Raw genomic sequence first — 13,763 nt, forward strand, 5'->3', positions numbered from 1 at the left:
ACTCACACACCCTGGGTTGTCTGCGCATGCGTTGCTCCGCCCCATTACCTTCTCGACCAATAGGCGACCCCCTCCGTTCCCTCTACTTTTATGGAAACCCACAGCTCCACCATGCGGAGCGCAGCTGTGTTCAGATGTAGTGTGTGTGTCTCAAAGATTGGTAAGTTTAGGCGGAGCTGAAAGCTATAAGCTTTTATTTTACTCATGTTTTACTGTACTAAATATTAAATACATCAAATATGTAACTAGGGCTGCAATCAAAGGTTATTTTGATAAGCGATTAGTCTGTAAATTTTTCCTCGATTAATCGATTATTGATCAGATAACCCAACCCAAACTATCTTTGTACTAATGTTATAATTGTATAAGGAACACACAACCTACCAAACATATTAGAGGTTACATGAAGAACTGACCCATTAATATTTTATTATCACTTATTAATAGCACAACAACAGTATCAGAGTCAAGAAAAGATATTTAAAAACTCTGTAACTGCTAAGTGAGATACAAATTTACTAAAAATTTGACTCTTGTTTAACTACTCTAGCAGGCTCTAGTAACACTAAGTTAAATTTAACTTGTCACTAATGTTAGCTTGACTAAAACTCTGGCTTGTTTTGGAACTGCTGGCTGATCTGCCACATTTAGGATGGAATTTAAGGGAAAACTTTGGGTGGGGGGTTGCTAATGGTAACTTGTTCACATATACCCCACTAATCATCAATTAGTAAATTAGTTGCCAACTATTTTAAAAAACGATTTTAAGTTATTTGATTGATTAGTAGTTGCACCCCTATATGTAGCAATGTAGGGGAGTGATAATAGCAGTCACCCATTCACTGACCGCTTCCTCAGAAACATCTATTTTGTACTCATTCATTAGGAACACAAACCACCTTAACAGAAACACCTACCTTTCACTTAATGCCTGCTTTGTTAGAAACACCTGGCTTGTACTGGTTATCTCTCAATGGACACTTCACTAAAAAAACACCCAATGTGTACTCTGAACCTCTAACTTAGACATTTTATTAGAAACACCTACACTGTGTATTTGCCAGTTTGCCAATTTATTAGAAACCCTTCCTTGTGCTTTCACTTGCTAACTACTTGACTAGAAACACATATTTTGTACTCTTAGCCACCGTAAACACATACTGTCTGCTATAAACCATAGGGCACTAGAACCCCAATCTTATGCTTACACCTTCTGTCCACTTTAATAGAAACACACAATTGTACTCCTATTCTATCCACGGTGTTTTTGCTAACTTGCCACTTTATTAGAAACACCTACCTTGCATTTCTCCACACCTCACATGTGCTCACACTCACTGGACCCTTTTCTAGGACCCTCTTACGTTGTGCTCCCACCAACTGACACCATTTACCACACCTACCTTGTGCTTCCACTCACTGCTTTGCTACAAAGTCAGTGTCTTTATTCCTTTTAAAGGACTTTACTTTAACCAAGCTACACTTACTCAGTTGAGCACCTGAGACTATAATTAGTGTGTGGCTGTTGTTCCACTAAGACACACAATGCCTGCCATTACTGCACTGCTTAAAACAGATCATTACAAGGTGCGGTGTGTGTGTGCCCCAGCATTATCTTACTGTGGAGATACACATCTTAATAATTAAATGTTAAAAATCTAAGTATTAGATATGTGCTAAAACAGATAAAACCTGGCTGCCTCTCCTACACCAGGTGTGTGTTAAGTGCGTACAACGCTGCCCCCTGGTGTTTACAGTTCACAGCTACTCTTTACACTATACAGCTCTAAAAAAAAAATTAGAGACCACTTCAGTTTCTGAATCAGATTCTCTGATTTTGCTATTTATAGGTTTATGTTTGAGTATGTATGAATATTGTTATTTTATTCTATAAACTACGGACAACATTTCTCCCTAATTCCAAATAACAATATTGTCATTTAAAGCATTTATTTGCAGAAAATGAGAAATGGCTGAAATAACCAAAAAGATGCAGAGCTTTTAAATCTCAAATAATGCAAAGAAAACAAGTTCATATTCATAACATTTTAAGAGTTTAAAAATCAATATTTGGTGGAGTAACCCTGGTTTTTAATCACAGTTTTTATGCATCTTGGCATGTTCTCCTTCAGCAGTCTTGCACACTGCTTTTGGATAACTTTATGCCACTCCTAGTGCACAAATGTAAGTGGTTCAGTTTGGTTTGATGGGTTGTGATCATCCGTCTTCCTCTTGATTGTATTCCAGAGGTTTTCAATTTAGTAAAATCAAAGAAACTCTTAATTTTTAAGTGGTCTCATTTTTTTCCAGAGCTGTAGTCAGTGCACTTTAGCCAATGGTTACGACGTGACCTCCTCGAGTACAAAGTTATAAAAGGAAAAGCCAACACACAGAAGTACTGATTACAAAAAAACATCTGCAGTGTGTGAATGTTGTAAGTCAATAATGACTATACATGAATGTGTATTCATAAGCGTAATTCTGGCAATATAGGTGTTTTAAATTGGAATTCCAGAATATGACAAGACAAAGTAAAATATTCACTGTATACACGGATCAAGAATTATACTATCTATAAAAATAAACAATACTATGACAAAGTTATACAAATTTAAATTTCTGAATTTGAGATTTTTTTGTTTCTTGCTTTCATTGCATAATAATTATATTAGGAAATGGGCACTTCAGTCTTTTATACTATTTGATACCCCCACATCCCCAAATAAAGATATAAAATCCCTACATGTAAGGCTTAGAAACAGTTTATGAAAAAAGTAACAAATTAGATTGCTGATGCCAGGTTCAGTTTATTAACCAAAAACGTTTGGCTTAATGCTAGGCAAATGTTGCTAACAAACACTGAACACTGAGAACTGTCACATCTCAGTAAACACACCCAAAACACCCAGGATCAATCGTGTTAAGTAAAGAAGCTTCATTTCAGTCTAATTTATCAAAAATAAAAGTAAAGCAGTAATGATAACTGCACCATAATGAATGAATGAGGTTGAACACTGGCCAGCGTGCTCATGGCAAGGCCAAGTGAATTGAGGTTTAAGCGAGGTCTGATATAATATTCCTCACTCTACAGTGTCTGCCAATGTCTGTACTAGGAATATGTCATAGAAAAATGACCACCCACTGTGGATCCACAGTGTGGTGGGTGGCAATTTAATGTTCATGACCGGTGGCATCTGGCTAGAACTAACCATGTGAACAGGCAAATGACTTCATTTAATGCATGAAACCCCTCACACATTGGCTGGGATATTAGTACATTTTCTTCAGGATCCTAATCTATTTCACCAAACTACACATAAAAAATAATACCAAGGCCCTGAATGCTAAATATATACTAATAATCTGACATCACATTTACAATAAATTGTATGACCCAGACATTTTGGTGGTAAACTCACCTGTGGCCAGCTGTAAAGTAGCACCGGTGTACATGGTTGACCATCGTGGCAGGGTTCTGCATCCATACAAATGTCCGGAACATCGCTTTAACGGCAGCTGCCCCACAGCTCTCTATTTACTATCTTGTCTTTACTTATTCTAGCAAAGTGAGACACTAATCTATTTCTGAAAACATGCCTGAGGCAAAGTTTAGTCACAAAAGTACCCCGTCAGGACGATGCTGTGGAAAGTGCGTGAGTCAGGGAAAACTGCTAGCTGTCCTCTGCTGCTAGTGGGGTGTAACACACACCGGCCACAGGAAGAATAGCCTGAAATGTTATCTGCTCTTAGGCAAGGTGTTGTTGCCTGGCGGCCTCCACAAAGCTGGGAAAACACACCCAGCTTACTGAGACCGGTCAGAGGGTTAGCTTGTTACCTAGTTAGCTAGCTAGTTTCTGGTTACAGGTGTCTTATTGTGCATTTGCTTGATGTATGAGATGTAAAACAAATTTGCTCACGAGCATTATTATTTCTGTGATCACATGTAGCTAAGGAATAAAAGGTAATGAGTTCTAAAAAGGAATCATGGAAATCACATACACATACATACAATCACATATTTAACTTAAATGTTCTCTTTTAAAAGCAAAATCCAAGTAAAACATAGCAGTAAAACGGGCCAAATCCAAAAAAGATAGTACTAGCCTACCAAGTGAAGCACTGCCCAATGAAAGGCAAGCGACAGGAAGCATGACTGTAAGTAACTGCCTGACAGCCGGCATGAGATATGAAGCTGTACAGGCTAGGCTAAAAGATAACCCCACCAAACGGTACTAGCATATCTTCAGCTAGCTAACTGCACACCATAACGACTGGACACTGAGATGAACCAGAGAGGAGAGTAACACTATCCACCCTGGAATAATTATTACCCAGTTTATTATTGTTACAGGTCTAGAAAAGACTAGACTAGACTAGTGTAGAATAGGCCAGGCTAGGCTATGTTATGATGCTGTGAGCCATCAATTAAAGCATAAGTGCAGCTTAAAAGGAACACAAGCGTTTTTCATTTTAAGGCAAAAAAAATAACATGTTTGTAAATTGGCTTGTAAATCTGCATCTGCACATTTTTAGCAACAGTACCAGTCAAAAGTTTAAACACCTTTTAAAACCTTAAATTCAGTGTTTTTTTATTATTTAAAATGTCCTGCATTGTAGATACTCAAGTCATCCATACTATGAAAAAAACATGGAATTATTAAGTACAAAAAAGTAGTAAAAAATAAAACAAATGTTTTAGATTTTAGATACTTTAAATAGGCTCCTCTTGCTTAGATGACGGCTTTGTACTTCTTGGCATTTTGTCATTTTCTCTTAAGGTGTTTAAGTATGCATTAGTTGTGTTGTGAAGAGGTGGACATGGTATACAGTGAATAGTCGTATTAGAGTAAAGTTCTTATCCATATTAAGGAAAGAGTTACTCACTAAGTAAAAAAAAAATAATAATATTGAAGATCAGTCAATCTGAAAAATCTCCAAAACTTTGAAAGTATCTTCAAGTGCAGTTGCAAAGACCATCAAATAGATTATGATGAAACTGGCTTTTATCAGGACCGTTCCAGGAAAGGAAGAGCAAGAGTTTTCTCTTGTTACACAGGGTAAGTTTATCAGGGTTACCAGCCTCAGAAACTGCAGGTTAACAGCACTCCAGATAAGAGCCATCTAAATGCTATTTTAGATGTATTTAGGTTGTTTAACACTTTTAAGTTACTACATGATTCCTTGTGTGTTCCTTCATAGTCTAAATTACTTCAGTATTTACTTACAATGTAAGAAAAAAAAATGCGTAAAAATGTTTGACTGGTACTGTACATACCTACCAGGGATGGGACAATATATTGATTCCATGATGTATCATATTCTTTGGATCGTATCGTATCATATATTGATACGTGGAATCAAATATCAATATTTCCTATTGAAACATATGCGCTCTAAAGTCTCTAAAACTTTTTCCCTTCTAGTTTGATTTACTAAAGTTACTGCTTCATTACTCCATGTGGTGTCACTTATCAAAATAATAAGGTAATAGAGAGATACATTTTACAAACAGCAATAAGAACAAAAGAGGATGCTAGTGCAGAATGACCTGGTTAGCATATAATGTTAGCTAACAGGTGGAGTTTATGGCAAATATATTAAAATATCTAAAACAGTTATTTGTTAATACAATGCTTTCGTTGTTCAGTTAAAGATGACTAACTTAACATTTTGTAATAATTAATGCAGAAATTGAGTTTATTCAGTTCTAAGATGTTTAGAAACATACTAATAATAAAAAAATTGGTCCAATTTTAAAGGCAGTTCTTAAATTCAGATATTTTCTAAAGCAGACGATATAAAACTAAAACACAGTATTATAATGCTAAAGCTTTAGATGTCTGATTTTCACATATATATCATGATATCAAGAACTAAAAATTACTAAAAACACATTTAAATTAGCTTCTCTCTGATCCAAACTTCAAATCATAAATACACCAGGCTTAAGCCAATGGTAAAAAGTTGTATTTCATGTGGATTTCTGCCCTTTAGACTGCAGAAAAGGTGCTGTGCTCAAAGAAATTTAGCTTTTCTCTTGACTTTATTGGTTTTAAATGAATCAAAGTAGCTCAATGTAAAGGTCACTGTTAGAAACAAGCATGCAGTGTCATAACAAATGTATGGGCAGCTTTTCTGTAAACCTAATTCTACTGTAGAGCAAACTGTTCCACCTGCATCCACTTTACTGTTCAACATCGTAGTGCAAGTACCCATAACTGATTATATACCCGAGCTTGTCTTCCAGTGTCTTCCAATCTCTTTCTCTCTGTCTCTCTCATACACACACAAACACACACACAATACAAGCACCACAGGTAGTCTTACCTGAGCTGCAGGTAGCAAACAAGTTTGGTAACCATGGCAACCGGTCTGGCTCATGAACCAGTTCAGGGACCCTCTCTCTCTATCTCTCTCTCTCACACCTTTTCTCTCTCACTCTTGCTCACCCCATCAGGACACGCCCTCTTTTGCCGCCCATGCCCTTTCCACCCACAGCCTCGCTCTTAATCTCATTATATGATTAATAAAACAACAAGGCCTTTCACGGCAGCACGCAGGCCACGGCCAGAGCCAGCACCACAGTTCTACTAAAGTTTGGACTGATTGTTTATTGGATGTTAAAAAAAAAAGAATCAGCCTTTTTTTAGAAACAAATTGTGGTGACCACACAACTGCCCATACTGAACTCATTTAGGCAATTAATGCTGTGGTCAGTGATTTACATGTGATAATGGTGTGATCAGTGTGTCACTGCTGCCCCATTAGTGCAAACAGTACGGAAAAACTAGTGGATTCTAACCCCGTAGTTCTACCTATTTTCCTCAGCCAAAACGTTTGGTTACTGGCTTTTCCTTCTTAAACTTAGCACTGAAGTTACTAAAGGCTTATGGAAGCCAATTAAAAGTAGGCTAATAGACACTTGCACCTCACCAGTTAGCACTGTGCTAAGTGTATGCATAAATTATCATATGCTCACCTCAGATGTTTAGCTCATGGGATTTATAGCACTGTATGACATCTTATCTATAAACATGGGCTAAAGCAGACCTGGGCATTGTACGGCCCCAGGGCTCCTTGGCTTTTAATATCCAGCCCACATGAAGTCAATGGTAATTAAATATCAATCAAAAGAGTCCATTTTTTCCTTACATAAGAAAAAATGATTGAAAATTTTAATTGAATTGCCCACCCCTGGGCTAAACTATGCTAGTTTAGCTAATGCACTGTATGTCAAAATGTTCATGTAGAATACATACCTACAATACTGTTGCACTTGTTACAACGGACATGCACACGCAACTTATCTAGTCCCTGTAGAGAAGTTTTGCCAATAGAATAGGACTCTCTAAAGCGGATAAAGAGGAACCTATTTTGACACCATGCCAATATTTGCGTCAGTGTGGCATCTAGGTATACATGTCTAGGTATATGTTATTAAGGATGGATTGTTAAAGAGTTTTTGTTACTGAAGAGGCTTAACTCATTTTCAGGTTTTTTTTTTTTTTAGAGTGCTTTTTAAAGCAGCCTCAGTCACAGGGTAGCTTTAGAGAGGCATGCTGGGAAAAATGTCAGACACACTTTCTCAATATTCAAAACAATTGAGGAGGAGGTAATACCATTGGTCTTAATCCGGCCAGATTAAAGGACAGCAGATGTTCAGGATTAGGCCACACTGTGATCCACACACACCGTCTTCTCTTTAACTGACGGTCATGACAGTAAATAGCCTCAGTCTTTTGATGGAGATCATCTTTAGATCAACTTAGTTACTTGTTTGCAGTCCAGCAGATATACCATATACCAAAAACTATCCAGAATGATTGTAATGACAACAACACAATGCATTAGTCTACTGACAAAACTGCTCTGCACTAAACTAATCTAAAAGGATTGCAACAGATTCAACCGAGAGTTCTGCATGAAAAAAAGTAGTTTTGTCAGAACAAAATGTTGGTTTTCAAAAATTTTCAACAGTAGAAAAGGCTAATATCAATCTTTTTTATCCCATAATTAGAAAAACACACTTCTGTGGCAAATCTCTTAAAAATTTTACACAGGCACTTTTCTCAAAAAACTCAGCTGTAGATAAACATGAGCTATATTCTAGAGATGGTGTAACACGGCGAAGGCAGGATGCAAATGAATGCCAAAAGGTTTTAAAGAGCAGCTGTATGACGTCTTGCTAGAGCAAAGTGACAAATATACTTGTTATAAAAGCTGGAGAGGGATTAGCATAATTTTAATTATGCTATTGTGGAAACGTGTAATAGATGTCACTACTTAAGACTGAAATGGAAAATGCTTGAGAAACTGAATGGGAACAGAGTTGACAGGGTCATTAAACGCCTGAATTGCCCTCTAGTGGAAGCCTCCAGTAACACGCGTAGCACATGGCCAAACAGCAAGTATATTGTTACCCTAATAGTGACAGCAGGTAGCAAATAGCAGCTAGCTTCTCATACTGGCACACAGGCACATTTCTAAAGCCATGAAGTAGCTTAGCTCTTAGCTGTTATTAGATCCAACAGCCGTTATTCGATCCAAAACAAAACCTAGAGGCTTTGGTAAAGATTGTTTCTTTCTGTCCAGTGATGCATCCCCTCTCAGAGTCTGCCAACTGGGCAACATGTTTGCAAGTGTGTCACAGAGGCGTGTCAAGCAGTCAAAAATCTCTCACCAAGAGGTACACTACCTAAAGGAAGACTCTAGGGCAGAAGGGGAGGCATTTTAATATCCTCTTGTGGCAAGACCCTAACTAACTTGTAATTTAACTTTCAATCATTTCCATATCTGCCAGTTTTTCAGCAATCTGGGGTATGCTGTTTCTTTATTTTTCTTCAAAGGGTGTATTTTAGTTTCAGGATGCAACAATGAAATACTTCCCCTTCAAATATTCATGGTTTCAGCCCCCAAAATTGGTCGACTTCAGTCACACCCCCAGGCTTAGATATCTAAAATATCCAATATATTGATAAAACAGAAAGGCAAAGCTTTTCTATTTGCTTGCAGGAATAGTTTAATTACAATCCACACTCATAGCACAAATAAAATTGTATTAATGTGTAATTACCAAAACAATGCTACACTGTGTACAAAAAAGAGAAACAGATATAAAACAAAAATAGTATTTGTAACTGTACAGTATTTTCACTCTGCTGAAAACATTGTTGTGTTTGCTGTGTCAGAAGTTTTGGAGATCTGCCGGATGGACGAAATTATTCCTGAAGAGTCGATATGCCAGCAGCTGCCCCCCAAAGATCATCATGGCCAAGCCAGAACCTGAAAACAAACAGGAGTTACAGTGAGTTCCAGCAGATGCACTGTCCCCTGTGTTACACTATAAAAACAACAGTATGAATTTAAAGGTCTAAATAAAATAAAATAAAAAATGTTGACGTATATACTCATAAAAATGTAGAACCTTTCAGCACAGAATTTGGAAAGAATTGCTGAACAGAAATGGTTTTAAACAGTTTAAAACTACTGTTACCAGAACATTTGGTTTGAAGCAGAGAATAGATATAATAAAGATTTTTTTGACACCATTAAAACATTAACATTTAATAACAAAGGATGATTTGCTTTCATTATTTGTATGCTTGGCTTACCCAGAGCCATCCACCAGTGTTCCGTAGAAGGGAAGTCAGCCATGACTGAAACACAGCAGGAAAAGAACAACATGATCAGAACAGAATGCAGGCCTGAGATAGATTTACCCACTGTCCTCCATGGACTACACACAGCAAATCTTCAGCTATGCATGATGGCAGAATTTGCAGCTTAATTTTACTAGTACATGTTAAGGACATATATAATTGTTACTGTACATGTTTACATACATACCCTGCTAAAAAATCCAGCTGAAGACCAGCTGGTCAAACACACCCTCTGCTGGTCAAGAGCCAGTAAACGAGCTAGCCTACCAGCAAAGAGTATGTTTTTACTGGATTTCCAGCTGGTCTTAAGCTGAGTTTTTAGCAGGGTAATAAGCATGTGGATCTTTTAAAGCCCAGAAATATTACATCATACTGGGGCCTGCAAAGAATAAGCTGTGTTAATAAACCAGGTCTCTTAGAAAGAAAACACTCTAAGCCCGATTATGTAATCTTACACTAGTAACCTGAATCAAACCTCCATCCGGCTGCTTTCTCTGTTATATAGTGTGTGTGTGTGTGTGTATACGTATATGTATACACACACACAAACAACTCCCTTTAAAAAAAAATAAGTATCTGATATGAGTTATATAGTATCTAATATATAAAATTCAGTTTTGACTAAGCATTATTCAGGCTGCAGTTTTTCGTTTATTTAATTTTGTAACCTTGTAACCTTTTGTAACGTTTGTTTAATTATGTAACCTTACGCTAGTAACCTGAATCAAACCTTCATCCGGCTGCTTCCTCTATTATATAGTGTGTGTGTGTGTGTGTGTATATATATATATATATATATGTATGTATATATACATACACACACACACACATCACATAAAAAAGAAACAACTCCAGTAAAAAAAATTACGTATCTGATATGAATTATATAGTATCTACTATATAAAATTCAGTTTCGACTAAGCATTATTCAGGCTGCAGTTTTTCGTTTTTCAATTTCTTTCATGAATAATTCAAAATAATTGTGTGATCTACTATAAGTTAGTTAGTATTCACTATTACTTATATAGTGATATTCACAATGGATTTTCTTGATAAATTCTATGAATTATTTAGTATCCACTTTCTACTTTTTTTTTTTATTATAATGTATTTAGTATCCATAACGGATTAATCAGTAATTACCCTAAAGTATTTATTAAATACTATAAATTATTTAAAGTGCACAGTAAATGATACATTATCTGCTATTAATTATTCAGCAACTACTATGAATTACTCATAATGCACTATAGTTTATTTATCATCCACAATGGACTATTCAGTCAATTCCATGAATTATTTAGCACCCACTTTTAATTATTCAGTATCTATTGTACATTGGATTATACTCTACTACTCTATCTACTACTAATTATACTATTAAATAGTGTATACTAGTAGTGTAGAGGCTCATATTGTCGCTGTCCAATAAAAAAATCTATCTCCAAAATGTTGACTTTACAGGAGAAGCAAAAATCTGCTAAACTTTAAATTAAAGTTATTTTGAAATATGAGCTTTCCATATCATTTTAAAGCATTTCTATTGGTCTATTTATCCAGCTTTATTTACACAGTGTACCAAGCACCTACAGGGTACAAATGATGGAGAAAACTAAAAGCATACAAAAATGGAGATAAATGTTTTTTATATGTACACGTAGCTCTCTAACATGCTGTCTTTCCTGATTGTGTTTGTATGTGTGTGTGTGTGTGTGTGTGTGTGTTTGTGTGCATGTGGTTTTAGGCATGTACTTGCAACAGTGAGACCGACGTGCAGGAGAGTGACTGTGATGGCATAATCCCACACCCATTCTTCCACAATCCAGGCGAATATGAGCCCACCCAGAAAATACGTCACCTCTGTCGAGATCACACCCACTGCAGGAGAAACATAAAAAGGGCCACATATGACAAGTTTTTACAAATAAAACTATATGTAAAATACACATACACACAATTTTTCTAGAACACCGGCTACTCATACGGTGTTGTACTACTGCCAAAGACTTAACTACCTCATTTGACAGAGCTTAAAGGTTTGTTTGGGGTGTTTTAGTGGTAAGTGGTGTCAGTTCAGTTCAAAGTGGTTTAAGCTCACTCTGGCAACCTTCACAGCATGCAGAGACATTTAAGAAAAAAATATTTGAAAGACTGAATTAAATGCTATGTTTGAAACATGTGTGTTTAGGCTATTTGACAACTTTGTTCATTTATATCATTTAGAAATGCAGATTGGAACCACAGTTCCTAATATGGGCATGTTGTCAATATAAGGAATGTTGCATGTTCTATACAAAATAAAGTAGGCTACATTATATATAAGCTTGAACCATACTTACCTAAATACTTTGGGCTGTGCCATGATGGTTGTGTGGTGTAGTCAAACGGAGCTAATAAACTGTCAACTTCTTCTACCCTGAGAGAACAAACACATAAACAAAACAAACACCAGCATGTGAGCAACTGTACACTTGAACACTTCACAGAAAAAATAACAAATGCACTTTAAAAGCATGATAAAATGCTTATGTGAATAAACACTAATTAAAACTACCGTAATTTGAACTGGTAGAAAACTTAATTGTACACCTCCTTCACCATGCCAGATAAATCTCCCGGAATTTAGAACAAGCCACACACACAGGCGACCCAAACTTTTTTCTCCCAATCACGTGTGGGAGAGGGAGAGAAAGACACACCCCTTATGTGCATATTCATGAAGCAAATGCACCACAGAGCTGGTTTTGATTGACCTGTTCTCTGCAAAGAGTCTGTGAGTGAGCCAATCAGTTTTTAGTAAAGGTGGACATGGGTTTTTTTTCCTTCCTCGTCCGGATGCGATCAAGAGCATCATGGCTCCCATCAAAACTAATTTCACCTCTGAAATCTCTAAACAACGAAAGTCTTTCTCGCTGTACAGTTTGTAATAGTGATTTTAGCATTGCCCATGGGGGAATTAAAGATTGCAAAAGGCATGTTGAGGTGAGTTAAAGCTGAATGCAATCATAATTTTCTAAATCAATGCTCTATCTTCTAATGTAAAGCATTTCAAGAGGTGTAGAGGCTGTGACTAAAGCAAAGCGAGGCACACTCCCTATTTATTTCTTTTTAGTGCTGAATAAACCCTATAGGATTTAATGGGATGTGTGTAATGTGCAAATGTGTTTCCCTCGGTTGGGGGCAGGTTTGCGCAGCCTCAACGTGTCACATTTTACCACAGAACATTGCTACAGGAAGTCAAAGTCACTTTTACAACACCACAAAAGAGGCTCACACACAGAGACAGACAGAGAGATAGAGTGGGGGAGGGAGGGAGATAGTTTGATCTATATTCGAATATTGTGGAAAGTCTTACTTGAGGATGCCGATGCACAAACTGACCACAATGTAGTAAAGGGAGTAAAAGCACACCATGCACATTAGCAGGTTCTGAAGAACAACCTGAAAAATGAAAGCACACATTACTATTAATTCATCACACAGAGCTGCACATTATACAGCACAGCAGTGCTTTAATAAGAACACAGCGCACATTTGTACTGTGCACATTACATACAATGCAAAAAAAAAAAAAAAAAAAGAAAAAATTCAACTTAACACGAGCTGATCAACCAGAAAAAACATATTGGTATCCTATGCTGGTTGGCTAGCTTCTTAACTAGCTCTGGATAACCAGCTGGATTTTTTTTTAGCAGGGATTACATTTTAATTTATTTAACCACGATTAATTTATTTTTCTATCATTTAAACAGGCTGATGTATAGGTGGGGTTCTAACCCCTCACATGTACCACAGGTTCATACCTAACACCCTCTAACTGGAGTTTATCACTTCAGCATGTTCTTGGTTGTGGTTAAAAAAGGGCCCAGTTTGTCTCACAGGTGAGAAAGATTGCAAGGTGAGCACTACAGCTGAGAGCCTCATGGGACTGTGCTATTTTGCACTTCTTTATACTGCTTACACAGTATTTATTTTATTAAGTTTATTTGGGTTTTGAAGGACAGGATGTGTAAATAAAGGCCATTTTGACTCCCTCTGAGCTTTGCATCTGTGTTTTCACTGTGTCTGCCATGCCCCTCTTCGTATAGGTTTTTGTAACATTAG

General features: G+C 36.8%; 2 protein-coding genes and 1 long non-coding RNA gene across 6 annotated transcripts in view; 1 reads left to right on the plus strand and 2 right to left on the minus strand.

Moving 5' to 3' along the window:
- Positions 1-6,418, minus strand: part of arhgap18 (Rho GTPase activating protein 18) — a 45,658-nt gene extending 39,240 nt beyond the window's left edge. The window contains exon 1 of one of the 2 annotated variants that reach the window (XM_049478852.1): positions 6,328-6,418. In XM_049478852.1, coding sequence (XP_049334809.1) covers positions 6,328-6,362 — 35 coding nt within the window. In that variant the 5' untranslated portion in view covers positions 6,363-6,418. Of the gene's footprint in view, positions 1-3,419; positions 3,479-6,327 lie in introns of those variants that run through there. The other variant, XM_049478841.1, reaches the window with a different exon arrangement.
- LOC125801717 (uncharacterized) lies at positions 1-11,493 on the plus strand. The gene is made up of 3 exons (XR_007438895.1): positions 1-160; positions 9,189-9,304; positions 11,404-11,493. It is a non-coding gene; the product is annotated as an uncharacterized LOC125801717 (long non-coding RNA).
- The window catches only part of tmem244 (transmembrane protein 244), a 26,806-nt gene continuing 22,038 nt past the window's right edge, over positions 8,996-13,763 (minus strand). Inside the window, exons 2-6 of one of the 3 annotated variants that reach the window (XM_022663377.2) lie at positions 13,015-13,100; positions 11,999-12,075; positions 11,412-11,537; positions 9,612-9,656; positions 8,996-9,282 (exon numbers count right to left, since the gene is read on the minus strand). In XM_022663377.2, the coding sequence (XP_022519098.1) occupies positions 9,185-9,282; positions 9,612-9,656; positions 11,412-11,537; positions 11,999-12,075; positions 13,015-13,100 (432 nt within the window). In that variant the 3' untranslated portion in view covers positions 8,996-9,184. The remainder of the gene's footprint in view (positions 9,283-9,611; positions 9,657-11,411; positions 11,538-11,998; positions 12,076-13,014; positions 13,101-13,763) is intronic. The other 2 variants (XM_007259684.4, XM_049478860.1) reach the window with 2 other exon arrangements.

Source organism: Astyanax mexicanus, chromosome 1 (genome assembly GCF_023375975.1).
Source record: "Astyanax mexicanus isolate ESR-SI-001 chromosome 1, AstMex3_surface, whole genome shotgun sequence".
NCBI lineage: Eukaryota > Metazoa > Chordata > Actinopteri > Characiformes > Acestrorhamphidae > Astyanax > Astyanax mexicanus.